This window comes from Rhinoderma darwinii, chromosome 4 (genome assembly GCF_050947455.1).
Source record: "Rhinoderma darwinii isolate aRhiDar2 chromosome 4, aRhiDar2.hap1, whole genome shotgun sequence".
Lineage (NCBI taxonomy): Eukaryota > Metazoa > Chordata > Amphibia > Anura > Rhinodermatidae > Rhinoderma > Rhinoderma darwinii.
In genome coordinates, this window is record NC_134690.1 from 78,312,890 (window position 1) to 78,331,371 (window position 18,482).

General features: G+C 43.9%; 1 protein-coding gene across 1 annotated transcript in view; it reads right to left on the reverse strand.

Moving 5' to 3' along the window:
* Positions 1 to 2,014: 2,014 nt before the first annotated feature.
* The window catches only part of LOC142760435 (galactose-3-O-sulfotransferase 2-like), a 109,868-nt gene continuing 93,400 nt past the window's right edge, over positions 2,015 to 18,482 (reverse strand). Inside the window, exon 2 of the mRNA XM_075863625.1 lies at positions 2,015 to 2,851. Coding sequence (XP_075719740.1) covers positions 2,015 to 2,851 — 837 coding nt within the window. The remainder of the gene's footprint in view (positions 2,852 to 18,482) is intronic.

The window sequence follows — 18,482 nt, forward strand, 5'->3', positions numbered from 1 at the left end:
AATCAGGGGGACTGGAGAGTCAAAGCCGCTGACTGTAGTGTAATAAAATAGCCTGCAGTCCTTATCATGATGTCCTGCTGCTGGCATTGCCTGGGCTGGACTGATCGCATGGCTTAGTCTATATTCTTCTAAGGAGAAGCAGTCCAATGCCACTTGCACAGTAGGTGGAGATGGTAGGTTCTCCATCTCTGATTTTGATATGTTGGCAGGTTGCGGCTGTAAACTTAATACTCGCTGGGCCCCGTTAATATAAGGTCCTTTTATAAGATCTTGTGCACTACGCATTTTTTATTTTACTAAACTTAACTGTGGTTAGAATTTCACAAAAAAAAAACAAGAAAAAAACAATCTTATAAAAAAAAACACAACAGTTATTATATATTGTCAAAATTATTCCCAGTTCACTATTTGTATTTTGCTGAAGTTTTCTAATAGCTCATGCACCAGACCATATCTTGAGGATCCCTCTCACATGGCTCCCAAATACAGTGATAATGCATTTCAATGCGGATGCATTTTACCATATTTTCATGTGGCAGTATATGCAGATTTTCTGTGCAGACTGCATACAAAAATGCATCATGCTCCAAAGGATGCTGCATCTTGAACCATATTATCCCCTGATAGTATTTTTTTTTTAATTGTTACTAGGTAGAAAAGGTGCAAGATACAACACTGAGGCCTGATTCACATCACATTTGTGCCCTACATTTATCATGTACGTCGAGATATCTCAGGTTGATATACCTTTTTTTTGTAGGATGAAAAAAAAGTAGTAGACTACGATATTTCATCCTGAAGGATCCCGCTAATAAAACGCATATGTTTTTTTAAGATGGGAGCCTATGTGTTACAGATGTATGGCACCCATCAGAGTTATACATTAAACATATATCTCGTGTGGATTCCCCGAGGCCTGAGTCCCCGGGAAGAAGCTCTGTCACCACATTATAAGTGCCCTATCTTCTACATAATGTGATCGGTGCTGTAATGTAGATAACAGCAGTGTTTTTTATTTAGAAAAATGCTAAATTTTGACCAAGTTATGACCTATTTTAGCTTTATGCTAATGACTTTCTTAATGCCCAACTGGGCGTTTTTTAGCTTTTGACCAAGTGGGCATTGTAAAGAGAAGTGGATGACGCTGACCAATCAGCGTCATACACTTCTCCCCATTCATGTACTCAGCACATAGTGATCTTGCGCGATCATGGTGTGCCGTCACTTACTCACACATTAACTTTACCGAAGTCTCTTGAGAGTGAATAGACATCGCTTCCAGCCAGGACGCAATGTCTGTTCACAATCCCGACACTTTGGTAATGTTTGCGTGTCACTTACTCACACAGCACATCGAGATCATGCTGTGCTGTCATTAACAGCGTGATTTTGTGAGATCACGCTTGCTGTCATTAAATCCCACACAAACATTATTGAAGTATGGGATTGTGAATAGACATCGCTATCTTGCTGGAAGCAATGTCTATTCACTCTCAAGACACTTCAGTAAAGTTAATGTGTGAGTGACAGAACATCGTGATCTCGCAAGATCACAATGTTTGAATACATGAATGGAGAGAAGTGTATGACGCTGATTGAACAGTGACATCAGGGGCTTCCCCGGGCACAGCGCTTTAAGCAGCGCTGTGCCCGGGGAGTTCAGGAAACGTATCACACTATGCCTATACAGTGGGATACATTGCTACTTTCCGTCGAAGTTATACATCGGGACTCCTCCCGACGTATGCCTTCGACTGAAAAGTTAAAACATAATGTGAGTCCGGCCTACATTTAGAACACTCTTGCCTGCAGTACACCTCCATATTGTCAGCGCATTACATAGTACATGGTCCTGTGCATGAGGCAAGAACTGGGAATGCATCAAATAAGAAAAAAGAGGAGAAATGTTAAGGTATCTACTGTTTCTACACACAGAAATTAAAGCAAATCGTAGCAGATGCTGTATAAGGCAGTAGTATGTTTCCGGTTTATGTTTGCAACATTTTGTTCCAGCTTAGATCAAGGAGCCCTTTGTCCTGATTTTTGTCCTTTTATATGAATCTTCGGGCTGATTATTGTTTTTTTGCTGATTTTGCTTGTTAGACAGTAGTGATGAATACTGAAGTTCTGGGATGACAAGGCGGTGACAGCGCAGCCTCTCAGCCTTTTGAAGTCCTGGCTTCAGGTCATAACTGAGAATTCTAGATATTCCAGCCTGAAATGGTCTCAGGAAATTGTCTTTAATTTTTATTGGGTCAATTTGACCTTGTAGACAGATTTCAGATAGGGTAGACCTCCTCCTCTGGAGTTCCTGCACCTCACTTTGCATTCTGTCTCGCCCAAATTTGTCTACCTTTTCCCATAAGGAATTGTTAAAATAAATATATAGCTGCCAGTAAAGCTGATTCAAAGTTCTGATTTTCTCTTGAGTCTCCTCAGTGAGGACTTTCCGGCTGGTGTAATTTCTGAAGTTTAGTGGAAAAGACAAGACATCATCAAAACCCCAGCAAAGGGCATCATTCAAAAGGATTAATGACTCATCAAAGTACTCTGTGATCAGGACCAAGTTGAACATGGTTTCTATAGCTTTCCGGGCCAGCTTGAAATGTTTGGGACTTTCACGCTCACTTTGTTCAAGGCCAAGATCAAAGGCCATGAGGTTTTTGCCATAACTGTGGTTTATATTTGTTTGTTTATAATATTTGTAAGAATTTTTCAAGTAATCTTCTAAGCTGTAAGCATTGACAAAGACGTCTAAGTTCTTATAATAAGAAAATGATGATTCCATGAGAGACACAGGATTCCTCATTATGGTAAAATAAAATGTGTCATTGGGCATTACTTTTTCTACCTGTAAAGAATTTTAAAAACACATTAGTGAGTCTGAAGTGAGAACTCGGAGAACCCCTTCAAGACATATGGCTTAAATTTTTGTTGGTCAAAACCAAAAATTGTTAAAGAAGGTACTCTGGAAAATTATTGGTTTGCACATATGCTAACTCGCTAGCAATATTGTAGAAATAGCATCTGTTTCTTCCCAGCTCAGTTGCATATATACATTTTGAACCCTTTCATTATGAACAGCTGTGTCATCTGATCTTAGTCTGACCACTAATATAGACCATGCTCTTATATGTAAACAGGTCATCAGTTTCTTCCGTGAGGCTGACTTCTTGTGAACTACAGAATTACATAAGAATCTATTAAATCCCTCCTGGCAGCTCTGAGATACCTCCCCTTCCCACCCAGCCCCACACTCTTTGTTCCTCTGTATGTCCCCCATGCAAATGGTGCTGCTGAAGACATTATTTATGCCCTATTTAAGGGACCAGGAGTGCAATGATATAATAGGTAAGTCCATACAATGGTTAGCTGCACAGTTAAAAAAACAACAACTCCCCTGCTTTACATTAACTGTTATACTATATGTTTCTGCTTTGTGTAGAATTTCCAGTATATTTCTATGAGATGCAGCTTTACACTACTCTCCCCTGTCTCCCGCTTGTAAAAGCTGACAGAGATAAATCTATCACAATCAGGAGGCAGGGAAGGCTGAAGCTGCATCACGTAGAACACACTGACTGCAGAGAGAGTTAAGGGACAGCAGTTCTACAGTATGTCCCTAATCTATCACAAGTAGAAGGCAGAGGAGATAGGCTGAAGCTGCATCTCATAGGATACACGGACTGCAGTGTGGGAACAGTTCTATATTACTAATCTATCACTTGCTGCACTTAGATAGGACACAGAGCAGAGCAAGTGCAGTGTGATGAGACTCCACCCCCACTGCCTCTACAAAGCCAGAGGCATGATGAGAAATGCATGGCAAAAAAAATAACCTAAGTCTAATCAAACATCTATAATAGCTACATTAAATTTGTAAGTTAGAATAAAGCCAACCTGAAGGAATACATTTCTGTATAGAGTTATTGTATATGTTAAATCAACAAATGGTCACAACAGGTGAGGTGTCTATTACAGTGCAAGCCACAGTAAGCCCATTCTGCCTCTCTACCTTAGCATGGCCTGTTTTGCCCTGGCTTCTAATTTCCAGATCACAATGATTTCAATCTTAGTTCATAAGGGTACATTGTAGATGTGCAAGGAAAATGCATGATTCTATATATTAATATAATTAAATTCCTAGTTCTAAGAAATACATATTTGTAACTTAGTTCATATGTCAGGATACACATAAATTCAGAGTGAGCGCACCTCTGTGAGCTTAAAGCGCATGTGATGACACATTATATCATAATTTGGCCATATTTTCATTAAAAAGTCTTCCACAAAGTAAGCCTTGAAATAATTGGGATAAAAGAACTGTGTATAATTATAAGATGAAAAACAAACAAGGATGTGACCCCTGGTAGCTGGCGGGCACAATACATATATACACAAAAGGAGCTGCCTGCAACAGCCAAACCCAATTTCCCAACTACCACTGACAAGGAGAATAATACTCTTTAATAGCTACGTATAGCTGGACTAACCACAATTATGATTAAAATTATCACCAACCTAGATCGGACATACAAGTATGTAACCTGATTGAACAGGCATGTATATGTGTAACATAGAGATGTGTCGTCCCTAACCAGTTAAATTGTTTAACAAATAGTGGTTAGCAATAAGTCCGATCAACGGCAGTGTCTAAAACATTAACAGCCCCCCCGACATGTTTCGCTAACAAGTAGCGTCTTCAGGGGCACACGGGGCTAATGGCGGCGCGGGGTAAATTAGATCCTGATATAGACACACACAATGACGTGTCTGAAGGTGTGTACGGCCGGATGGCCAATGGCATTGAGGGAGACAAGGACGTCTCTCAGCTGTGTTCAACCGACCAATGAACAACAGTGTAAGGTACCTCAATCAGAGACAGGTTGCGACGCATGCGCACAAGGATGAAAAAATGACTTGGTGTATTTAGACCAGCCGGGACCGCGACTTACCTAGTAAGTTGCTTGCGCCTGCGCAGATGTGACAGACAGGGACTTAGTGCCAGAGGCTCGCTCTAACTAGCGATGCCTACTGTCATATATACTAGTGCCAATTGCCAACTATGTCATGCAAGCGGCATTCAATGAGTATGAATCCAGCAATAGTAAGGGCACACAAAGCAACTATATAAGAGGGACCTGCAGTCTATTAAGACATGCACAAAGTAATTAAGCCAGCGTCAATATAGACTGACTAGATCAAATAAGGGGAGGAGGAAGGTTAAGGGGAACTACAGACATCCCTCCTCATATAACCTTAACGTGCTCCCTGACAGGTAATTACCATATCGATGTTTACGTCACGGTCCGGGTTCTTAAACCCGATGCTGTGTCACAATAAAAGAAGGGAAGAGAAAAGTCATCCTTCTCAAATAGAGAATGTCTCCAAAATCCCTATTTTTGGGATATGCCATATTTACAAGAATCAGTACAGGATCAATGAACATATACACACTATGTCAGTGATAGCCAAACGCCTCCATTATGTGGTCGAAATCCTAATAGTTGTCACTACGTAGATCATTCTAACCATTTGATCAGAATGATTCTCACTTTGTTAGATTATTTTATTTTTTTTATATTATTTGTATCATTTGGAAAAGTCCTCCACATCACTGTGAAGACCATTATGGCAAAGAGGTAATGGTGGACTATGAGTATTTCCTATAAATATATACGTAATTCCACAGAGGTCCATAAATATGGACAATAATAACATCGGGAAAAATTCTCGATGCTCAACTGTAGAGCTAAAGAAACGCACTGAAGGTAAAACCCTCATTAAGACCTAAAGGAGACATGGTATTAAGTCGGTGAATCCACCTCGCTTCCTCTTGCAGAAGTTTACGGTCCAAATTGCCCGCTCTGGGTCCCATTTTAACCTGGGCAATGCCCCAAAATTTAAGCAGCTTGGAGTTACCTCCGTGAAATTTTACAATGTGTCTAGAAAGAGCGGTATCCTCATTACAGGTCACCGCACTTATATGTCTAGACACACGTCTTCTCAATTCCTGAATGGTTTTACCCACATATAGCTTAGGACAGGGACACTTGGCAACATAAATCACTCCCTTGCTTTGACAATTCATAAATTGTTCAATTCTATATAGCCTACCATCGACAGGATTATAAAAGTTTTTTACAGTCGGCATTAAGGGGCAAAAGGAACATTTGCCGCAAGAGTGGAAGCCCTTCAGGGGTGACTTGAGCCATGTCGATGTGGTATTAGATTGTTTAGAATAATGGCTATGAACCAAAAATTCCCGTAGGTTCTTACCCCTACGGTAAGTGACACTAGGGTTGGCCATTATGGCATCTTTAAGATCAGGGTCAGCCATGAGAATAGCCCAGTGTCTCTTTAGAATTTGGACAACCTGAGGAGAACAGGCATCAAAGGTGCCAATACATCGAATGACCCCAGATGACTTATCCCTAGCAATTTCGCCAGCACTCGACAATAAATCCCTCCTCTCAGAAGCCCTTGCTCTAGCGTATGCCCTATGCAGCCATTTTTTAGGATAGCCACGTGCTGTAAACTTGTTGAAAAGACCATCGCATTCTGTTTGAAAGGCTAGGTCGCTCGAGCAATTGCGTCTAGCCCTCAAGTATTGGCCAATTGGTATGCCTCTCTTGAGGGCAGAGGGGTGATAGCTCTGCCAATGCAGAAGGCTATTGGTCGCAGTAGCCTTACGGAAAACATCCGTTTGGACACCGCCACCAGGATCCAACGATATCTCGAGATCAAGAAAATTTACAGTATGATCATGAATTTCATATGTAAATTTCATGCCAATATCATTGGCATTGAGCATAGACATGAAGTCACTAAAAGTGTTGACATCCCCATCCCAAAGGATGAGAATGTCATCAATATATCTCCCCCAAAAAGAAATATGTGAGGTGAAGGAGGAGAAATCATCAGAAAAAACTATAGTGTCTTCCCACCACCCTAAGAAAAGGTTCGCATAAGTGGGTGCACAGACCGTACCCATCGCCGTCCCCTTTATTTGGTGATAATATTTATGATCAAAAATAAAATAATTGTGAGTAAGTAAGAAACGTAAAAGTGACAAAACAAATTTATTGTGACTTTGGAATTGAGTGCCTTTAGTGTTTAAAAAGTGTTTTATAGCAGTGAGTCCTAATTCATGCTGAATGTTAGTGTAAAGCGACTCCACGTCTATGCTCGCTATCATTGTGGTTGAAGTAACATTGATCTCATGGATCCTGGTGACGGTGTCCTTGGTGTCCCTAAGGTAAGAGGACAGAGAAGAGACAAATGGTATCAACATTTCATTGACATAGTGGCTAATGCCCTGTGTCAGACTGTCATTACCCGATACTATGGGTCTACCAGGGAGAGGAGAAGTTGCCTTGTGCACCTTTGGCAGCGCATAAAAGGTTGCCAAAGTTGGAGTGGAATTATAAAGGTATTTAAATTCGTCGGTAGTGATAAGGTTCTCATTCTTAGCACCATTAAGGAGAGAGTATAATTCGGCAAGATACTTGACCGTAGGGTTCGAATCTAGAATGACATAGGTGGTATTATCATCAAGTAATCTATGGACCATGCGGACATAGTCAGCATGGCCCATAATTACAATATTACCCCCCTTATCTGAGGGTTTGAGGACTAGATTATCATCTTTACACAAAGTGTCCAATGCCTGTCTCTCATCATTAGTAAGATTACCGAAAATACAAGATTTCTTGGTCTTAAGTTTTTTAAGGTCATTGCACACCATCCTAACAAAAGTATCGATGTGGCTATACTGTGAGAATGGAGGTGTAAGCTTAGATTTAGGACGTAAGGTCGAAAGCGGTCCAACAACATCTGTCACACCGAATTCACTCTCATGGAGCAAACTTTCAAGATCCCTCAAGGTATTGCATTCTGTACGATCCTGAGAGGTTTTCTCAGATAAACTACCTTTGAAGTACTTATGTAGGGCCAATTTACGTGCAAAAAGGTTAATATCCTTAACCCATGTGAATTCATCGTAAGATGGAGTAGGAGTATATGACAGGCCCTTTTTAAGTAAACTTAGTTGGTGAGAGTCAAGCTGACATGAAGATAAATTTATTATTTGCATCTCATCGTCTCTTTCTGCCTGTGTAGTGAATTTCACGACTTCATTCCCCAGTTCAGGCTGGGTGGGCCTAAAAAAGGAAAAGCAGCTGGGGGACCAGTACATGATTTGTTTGCACTGTCCCCTCCATATATGCTTGGATTGGTACGAGAGGAATGAGGGGTAGACAGTATATTCACAGGGTTTATTAAAGATGAAGGAACTGGCATAGATGATGCAAAAGAGGAAATTGAGGTACTGGAGGGACATGTTGTAACACGGTTAGGAACGTTAGTTGTAAATTGTTTGGACACAGTCGGGGTTCTTTTAGAGAAACTTGGTCTGTTATTTTTTATCTTCCGTTTAGTACCAAGTCTTAGACTGTCAGCACTATTTCTAAGTTCCTCTGTGCCCGAAGTGTCTGACTCAGAAAAATCAGTAAAGTCAGTAAACACCGTATTCCGTTTGGGCTTGGAGTATGAGTTGGTTTTATAAGTATAAACCTGTCCAAGGTCAAAGTCTCTCCGATCACGAACGTATTTACGGTGTTTACGTTCCTTTATTTCTCCCTGTAGCTTTTCTATGTTCTTCTGTAACTTAATCTCAGAGATCCCAAATTCAGGGCATGAACTGAAAGCCTGTATGTCCACAATCTCCTTTTCAAGTTGTGCACTGACAGTACTATAGTTTTGTTTTTCAAACTCCAGTAGATACTGGAGCAAACGCATAGAGCTGTCAGTGAGGAGTTCCTCCCAGCCCTTAACAAAGGCTGTGTTATCTCTGTAGGAGTTCGGTGTGATGTTAATCCTCAAACCTCTATATATGATTTTTTGTTGCAAATAGGTTTCTAAACTCGCCACCTCCCAGCAGGATCTAATGTATTTCTGGTAGGTTTTTTGTAGGTCCCTGAATGCTGTTTGAACATCAAATTGTTGTAGGGGGATATTACCCACAGAGAAGACAATTGCCGCGTCTGCAGATAAGGTCTCCAGGTCTGGCTTTCTTGATAAAAAACCTGCCATACCAATTAAATTAGTAGCTAAATGAATAAACGTTCCTACTAGGAACAGGGTCAGACAGTAAGGGTAATTAACCCAGCAGTATTACAAACAAACAAGGATGTGACCCCTGGTAGCTGGCGGGCACAATACATATATACACAAAAGGAGCTGCCTGCAACAGCCAAACCCAATTTCCCAACTACCACTGACAAGGAGAATAATACTCTTTAATAGCTACGTATAGCTGGACTAACCACAATTATGATTAAAATTATCACCAACCTAGATCGGACATACAAGTATGTAACCTGATTGAACAGGCATGTATATGTGTAACATAGAGATGTGTCGTCCCTAACCAGTTAAATTGTTTAACAAATAGTGGTTAGCAATAAGTCCGATCAACGGCAGTGTCTAAAACATTAACAGCCCCCCCGACATGTTTCGCTAACAAGTAGCGTCTTCAGGGGCACACGGGGCTAATGGCGGCGCGGGGTAAATTAGATCCTGATATAGACACACACAATGACGTGTCTGAAGGTGTGTACGGCCGGATGGCCAATGGCATTGAGGGAGACAAGGACGTCTCTCAGCTGTGTTCAACCGACCAATGAACAACAGTGTAAGGTACCTCAATCAGAGACAGGTTGCGACGCATGCGCACAAGGATGAAAAAATGACTTGGTGTATTTAGACCAGCCGGGACCGCGACTTACCTAGTAAGTTGCTTGCGCCTGCGCAGATGTGACAGACAGGGACTTAGTGCCAGAGGCTCGCTCTAACTAGCGATGCCTACTGTCATATATACTAGTGCCAATTGCCAACTATGTCATGCAAGCGGCATTCAATGAGTATGAATCCAGCAATAGTAAGGGCACACAAAGCAACTATATAAGAGGGACCTGCAGTCTATTAAGACATGCACAAAGTAATTAAGCCAGCGTCAATATAGACTGACTAGATCAAATAAGGGGAGGAGGAAGGTTAAGGGGAACTACAGACATCCCTCCTCATATAACCTTAACGTGCTCCCTGACAGGTAATTACCATATCGATGTTTACGTCACGGTCCGGGTTCTTAAACCCGATGCTGTGTCACAATAAAAGAAGGGAAGAGAAAAGTCATCCTTCTCAAATAGAGAATGTCTCCAAAATCCCTATTTTTGGGATATGCCATATTTACAAGAATCAGTACAGGATCAATGAACATATACACACTATGTCAGTGATAGCCAAACGCCTCCATTATGTGGTCGAAATCCTAATAGTTGTCACTACGTAGATCATTCTAACCATTTGATCAGAATGATTCTCACTTTGTTAGATTATTTTATTTTTTTTATATTATTTGTATCATTTGGAAAAGTCCTCCACATCACTGTGAAGACCATTATGGCAAAGAGGTAATGGTGGACTATGAGTATTTCCTATAAATATATACGTAATTCCACAGAGGTCCATAAATATGGACAATAATAACATCGGGAAAAATTCTCGATGCTCAACTGTAGAGCTAAAGAAACGCACTGAAGGTAAAACCCTCATTAAGACCTAAAGGAGACATGGTATTAAGTCGGTGAATCCACCTCGCTTCCTCTTGCAGAAGTTTACGGTCCAAATTGCCCGCTCTGGGTCCCATTTTAACCTGGGCAATGCCCCAAAATTTAAGCAGCTTGGAGTTACCTCCGTGAAATTTTACAATGTGTCTAGAAAGAGCGGTATCCTCATTACAGGTCACCGCACTTATATGTCTAGACGATATCTCGATCTCGAGATATCGTTGGATCCTGGTGGCGGTGTCCAAACGGATGTTTTCCGTAAGGCTACTGCGACCAATAGCCTTCTGCATTGGCAGAGCTATCACCCCTCTGCCCTCAAGAGAGGCATACCAATTGGCCAATACTTGAGGGCTAGACGCAATTGCTCGAGCGACCTAGCCTTTCAAACAGAATGCGATGGTCTTTTCAACAAGTTTACAGCACGTGGCTATCCTAAAAAATGGCTGCATAGGGCATACGCTAGAGCAAGGGCTTCTGAGAGGAGGGATTTATTGTCGAGTGCTGGCGAAATTGCTAGGGATAAGTCATCTGGGGTCATTCGATGTATTGGCACCTTTGATGCCTGTTCTCCTCAGGTTGTCCAAATTCTAAAGAGACACTGGGCTATTCTCATGGCTGACCCTGATCTTAAAGATGCCATAATGGCCAACCCTAGTGTCACTTACCGTAGGGGTAAGAACCTACGGGAATTTTTGGTTCATAGCCATTATTCTAAACAATCTAATACCACATCGACATGGCTCAAGTCACCCCTGAAGGGCTTCCACTCTTGCGGCAAATGTTCCTTTTGCCCCTTAATGCCGACTGTAAAAAACTTTTATAATCCTGTCGATGGTAGGCTATATAGAATTGAACAATTTATGAATTGTCAAAGCAAGGGAGTGATTTATGTTGCCAAGTGTCCCTGTCCTAAGCTATATGTGGGTAAAACCATTCAGGAATTGAGAAGACGTGTGTCTAGACATATAAGTGCGGTGACCTGTAATGAGGATACCGCTCTTTCTAGACACATTGTAAAATTTCACGGAGGTAACTCCAAGCTGCTTAAATTTTGGGGCATTGCCCAGGTTAAAATGGGACCCAGAGCGGGCAATTTGGACCGTAAACTTCTGCAAGAGGAAGCGAGGTGGATTCACCGACTTAATACCATGTCTCCTTTAGGTCTTAATGAGGGTTTTACCTTCAGTGCGTTTCTTTAGCTCTACAGTTGAGCATCGAGAATTTTTCCCGATGTTATTATTGTCCATATTTATGGACCTCTGTGGAATTACGTATATATTTATAGGAAATACTCATAGTCCACCATTACCTCTTTGCCATAATGGTCTTCACAGTGATGTGGAGGACTTTTCCAAATGATACAATTAATATAAAAAAAATAAAATAATCTAACAAAGTGAGAATCATTCTGATCAAATGGTTAGAATGATCTATGTAGTGACAACTATTAGGATTTCGACCACATAATGGAGGCGTTTGGCTATCACTGACATAGTGTGTATATGTTCATTGATCCTGTACTGATTCTTGTAAATATGGCATATCCCAAAAATAGGGATTTTGGAGACATTCTCTATTTGAGAAGGATGACTTTTCTCTTCCCTTCTTTTATTGTGACACAGCATCGGGTTTAAGAACCCGGACCGTGACGTAAACATCGATATGGTAATTACCTGTCAGGGAGCACGTTAAGGTTATATGAGGAGGGATGTCTGTAGTTCCCCTTAACCTTCCTCCTCCCCTTATTTGATCTAGTCAGTCTATATTGACGCTGGCTTAATTACTTTGTGCATGTCTTAATAGACTGCAGGTCCCTCTTATATAGTTGCTTTGTGTGCCCTTACTATTGCTGGATTCATACTCATTGAATGCCGCTTGCATGACATAGTTGGCAATTGGCACTAGTATATATGACAGTAGGCATCGCTAGTTAGAGCGAGCCTCTGGCACTAAGTCCCTGTCTGTCACATCTGCGCAGGCGCAAGCAACTTACTAGGTAAGTCGCGGTCCCGGCTGGTCTAAATACACCAAGTCATTTTTTCATCCTTGTGCGCATGCGTCGCAACCTGTCTCTGATTGAGGTACCTTACACTGTTGTTCATTGGTCGGTTGAACACAGCTGAGAGACGTCCTTGTCTCCCTCAATGCCATTGGCCATCCGGCCGTACACACCTTCAGACACGTCATTGTGTGTGTCTATATCAGGATCTAATTTACCCCGCGCCGCCATTAGCCCCGTGTGCCCCTGAAGACGCTACTTGTTAGCGAAACATGTCGGGGGGGCTGTTAATGTTTTAGACACTGCCGTTGATCGGACTTATTGCTAACCACTATTTGTTAAACAATTTAACTGGTTAGGGACGACACATCTCTATGTTACACATATACATGCCTGTTCAATCAGGTTACATACTTGTATGTCCGATCTAGGTTGGTGATAATTGTAATCATAATTGTGGTTAGTCCAGCTATACGTAGCTATTAAAGAGTATTATTCTCCTTGTCAGTGGTAGTTGGGAAATTGGGTTTGGCTGTTGCAGGCAGCTCCTTTTGTGTATATAATTATAAGATGGTAGCGCAAACGTTAAGTTGCGCAATTCTCCGAACCGGAACAGAATATTCATGATGGTACTACTCGCCGTCTTATGGATTTTTAGGAAGAATATATGTGTGTGAGGCTGGCAAGATTTGGCCTCTATTATTTCCACTTTAGAGGAGCTGTAATGGCTGGGTAGGGAGACAGAGAGGTGAGCCCTAATCTACCCGCCACTCAGTCCCTGCCTACTTGCAACGGCCCGTCCTAAGCGACGGCGTACAAATGGGCGACGGTCCCTACGCTCACTAAGTGCACGACAGACAAACAGACAAGGGTACACAGAAGCTAAGGGAAATGGGGCTGTTGCCCATGGCAACCCCGTGAGCAACAAGTGTAGTGAACGATCCGTGTCAAACCAGGAGTGGACGAGGTACAAAACGCAGAGCAGGAGAATAGTGAACGAGCCGAGTCAAACCAGGAGTGGACGAGGTACAAAACGCAGAGCAGGAGAATAGTCAGTCAAGCCAGGGTCAATATGAAGCAGAAGACAAGTAGTAAGCAGCAGCAGAGCCAGGAAACAGACTGAAAGAATCACAGGCAAAGGAGGAGCAGGAAGTGAGGGTATAAATAGAAAGAGGGAGGGAGCTACCTCCGTCTGGCCAGGCTGTGATAGGCTCTCCCACTCCTCAGCCTCCCAGGCTGATTGGTGGAAGAAGGGGTCACTCTACCAGACTTAGGAGAAGGTGCAGAGTGAGTAACCACGGGCGTCGACACAGAAGCTGTGTCTGGCAGTTCCTTTACAGTAGCCCCCCTTTTATGAGGGGCCACTGGACCCTTTCTAGGTGGACCTGGCTTATAGGGGTACCGAAGATGGAACCTCCTGAGCAATATTGCAGAGTGAACATCCCGGGCGGGTACCCAAGTCCTCTCCTCAGGCCCGTATCCTCTCCAATGGACCAGGTACTGGAGAGAGCCTTGACCCATCCTGCTGTCCACAATTTTGGCCACCTCGAATTCTACCCCTTCAGGGGTGAGAACAGGGACCGGAGGTTTCCTCGAGGTAGCCAAGGACGGGGAGCAGCATTTCAGGAGGGAGGCATGAAAGACGTCGTGAATTCGAAAAGACGGGGGTAACTCCAGTCGGAAGGAGACAGGGTTAAGGACTTCAATGACCTTGTACGGCCCTATATACCTGGGAGCAAATTTTTTGGACGAGACTTTAAGGCGCAAATTTCTTGAAGACAGCCACACCAGATCCCCGACCGCAAACAAGGGGTTAGCAAAATGTCTTCTATCTGCCTGGGTCTTTTGTATGCTCTGGGACACCTCTAGGTTCTTCTGAACCTGGACCCAGACTGTGCACAGTTCCCGATGAACGACATCTACCTCAGGAATGTTGGAACCACCAGGTGAAACAGAGGAGAACCGTGGATTGAACCCAAAATTACAGAAAAAGGGGGAGACCCCTGACGAGTTACTGACCCGGTTATTTAGGGAAAATTCGGCGAGGGAAATGAAGGAGACCCAATCATATTGACAGTCAGAGATAAAACACCTTAAATATTGTTCTAGAGACTGATTAGTCCTCTCGGTTTGGCCATTAGTTTCAGGATGGAAGGCCGAGGAGAAGGACAGATCAATCTCCAACTTTTTACAGAAGGCTTTCCAAAACAATGAAATAAATTGTACCCCTCTGTCAGAAACAATATTGACAGGAACCCCATGGAGACGCAGGATGTGTTTGATAAACAAGGTAGCTAACGTCTTAGCATTGGGTAGTTTCTTGAGGGGCACAAAGTGGCACATCTTACTGAAGCGGTCCACTACCACCCATACCACCGACTTGCCTTGAGATGGAGGCAGATCGGTGATAAAATCCATGGAGATATGGGTCCAAGGTCTCTGGGGAATGGGCAAAGAACATAGTAAGCCCGCTGGTTGGGACCTGGGAGTCTTGGACCTAGCACAAATTTCACAAGCGGCGACGTAGGCCTTAACGTCTTTAGGCAACCCAGGCCAGCAATAGTCTCTGGCAATGAGGTGCTTGGTACCAAGGATGCCTGGATGGCCAGATAGTGCAGAGTCATGATTTTCCCTGAGTACCCTTAGCTGGAATTGCAGGGGAACAAACAGCTTGTTCTCAGGAAGGTTCCCGGGAGCTGAACCTTGATCAGCCGCAATTTCGGAGACTAAGTCAGAATCAACAGAGGAAAAACACAAGCAGGATCTTCCTCCGAAGGAGGGCTGGCCATGAAGCTACGCGACAGTGCATCAGCCTTAATATTTTTAGACCCAGCCCTATAGGTGACCAAAAAGTTGAATCTAGTAAAAAATAACGCCCATCGAGCTTGTCTCGGGTTTAGCCTCCGGGCAAATTCTAGGAAAACCAGATTCTTGTGGTCGGTAAGGACCGTAACCTGGTGCCTAGCCCCCTCCAGGAAGTGGCCCACTCTTCAAATGCCCATTTAATGGCTAAGAGTTCGCGGTTGCCAATGTCGTAGTTACTCTCAGTGGGTGAGAACTTCCTGTAGAAGTAGGCACAGGGACGGAGATGGGTGAGGGACCTGGTACCCTGGGACAAGACAGTACCCACTCCCACCTCGGAGGCGTCAACCTCCACGATAAATGGCTCCATTTGGTTAGGCTGAATCAGCACTGGGGCCGAGATAAAGCACTTCTTAAGGATCTCAAAAGACTGGACTGCCTCTGGAGGCCAATGGAGGAGATCAGCACCTTTGCGAGTGAGATCCGTAAGAGGCTTAGCGATGACCGAGAAGTTAGCAATAAATCTCCTGTAATAATTAGCAAACCCCAGGAAGCACTGTAACGCCTTCAGGGAGGCAGGCTGGACCCATTCCACCACAGCCTGAACCTTGGCAGGGTCCATGCGGAATTCATGAGGAGTGAGGTTTTGACCCAAAAATGGTATCTCCTGCACCCCAAACACACATTTTTCGGTTTTAGCAAACAGTTTGTTTTCCCGAAGGGCCTGGAGCACCTTCCTGACATGCTCAATGTGGGAGGACCAGTCCTTGGAAAACACTAGGATGTCATCAAGGTACACTACAAGAAATACCCCCAGGTAGTCTCTTAAAATCTCATTTATGAAATTCTGGAAGACTGCGGGAGCATTACACAACCCAAAGGGCATGACGAGGTATTCAAAATGACCTTTGGGCGTGTTAAACGCAGTATTCCACTCATCCCCCTCTTTGATGCGGATAAGGTTATAAGCCCCCCGTAGATCAAACTTAGAGAACCATTGGGCCCCCTGAACCTGATTGAAGAGATCTGGAATCAAAGGAAGGGGATACTGGTTCCTTACAGTGACCTTATTCAAGTTTCGGTAATCAATGCAAGGCCTAAGACCACATCCTTCTTCCCTACGAAGAAGAAGTCAGCACCTACCGGCGAAGTAGAGGGGCGAATGTAACCCTTGGCCAGGCATTCCTGGATATACTCTCTCATGGCTTCACATTCGGGACAAGAGAAATTAAATATCCTACCCTTAGGGATCTTAGCTCCTGGCACCCAATCGATTGCGCAATCATATTCTCTATGAGGAGGTAACGCTTCAGAGGCCTTTTTAGAAAAAACATCAGCGAAGTCCTGAATAAACTCAGGTAGAGTGTTCACCTCCTCAGGGAGAGAAATAAAATTAACAGAAAAACATGACGTCATGCATTCATTACCCCATTTGGTAAGATCCCCAGTATTCCAGTTAAACGTGGGATTATGCAACTGCAACCAGGGAAGGCCTAAAACCAAATCGGACGATAAACCCTGCATAACCAGTACAGAGCACTGCTCCAAATGCATGGAGCCAACAAGGGGTTCAAAAACCGGGGTATGCTGTGTAAAATAACCATTAGCAAGAGGAGTGGAGTCAATACCCACTACCGGGACAGGTTTAGGTAAATCAATCAATGGCATAGCTAGAGACATAGCAAATTCCACAGACATAATATTAGCAGAAGACCCTAAATCCACGAAGGCACTGCCGGTAGCAGACCTACCACCAAAAGAGACCTGAAAGGGAAGCAAGATCTTATTAGGTTTCATATTTACGGGAAATACCTGTGCGCCCAAGTGACCTCCCCGATGATCACTTAGGCGTGGAAGTTCTTCTGGCTGCTTATTATTACGCCTAGGACAGTTGTTCACTTGATGCTTGTGCTCCCCACAGTAGAAGCAGAGACCATTCTTCCTGCGGAAGTCACTACGTTGTTGGGGAGACATGGAGGCCCCGAGTTGCATTGGTTCATCCGAGTTTTCCGTGGAAGAACGAAGCAATGGAGCTTCGGGAGCCATCATGGGGGAGCCAGAGGAGAAGGCACAAAAACGTTTAAGTCGTCGTTCCCTGAGACGTCGGTCAAGTCGTACCGCTAAAGCCATAACCTGATCTAGAGAGTCAGAAGAAGGGTAGCTAACTAACAGGTCCTTCAGGGCGTTCGACAGACCCAATCTAAACTGGCACCTCAAGGCAGAGTCATTCCACCGAGAAGCTACACACCACTTCCTAAAGTCCGAACAGTACTCCTCAACGGGTCTCTTACCCTGACGTAAGGTCACCAGCTGACTCTTGGCAAAGGCAGTCTTGTCAGTCTCGTCATATATGAGCCCGAGAACAGAAAAAAAAAGGTCAACAGAGGAAAGTTCAGGGGCGTCGGGAGCCAAGGAGAAGGCCCATTCTTGGGGCCCGTCCTGGAGCCGGGACATAATTATACCTACTCGCTGGCTCTCGGAACCTAAGGAGTGGGGCTTTAGACGGAAATAGAGCCTACAACTCTCCCGAAAGGAGAAAAAAGTCTTCCGGTCCCCTGAGAACCGGTCAGGCAACTTGAGGTGGGGTTCAAGAGGGAGGTGGGGGGCACTACCAGGGTAGCATCTTGCTGGTTGCCGCTCTGAGCCAGGGCTTGGACCTGTGGGAGAGGCCCTGCATTTGCTGAGCCAGGGTCTCAAGGGGGTCCATAGTTGTGACAGGAACCAGGGTAGAAAAGGTATATGGCCAGTGATTATGTAATGGCGGGGTAGGGAGACAGACAAGTGAGCCCTAATCTACCCGCCACTCAGTCCCTGCCTACTTGCAACGGCCCGTCCTAAGCGATGGCGTACAACTGGGCGATGGTCCCTACGCTCACTAAGTGCACGACAGACAAACAGACAAGGGTACACAGAAGCTAAGGGAAATGGGGCTGTTGCCCACGTCAACCCCGTGAGCAACAAGAATAGTGAACGAGCCGAGTCAAACCAGGAGTGTACGAGGTACCAAACGCAGAGCAGGAGAGTAGTCAGTCAAGCCAGGGTCAATATGA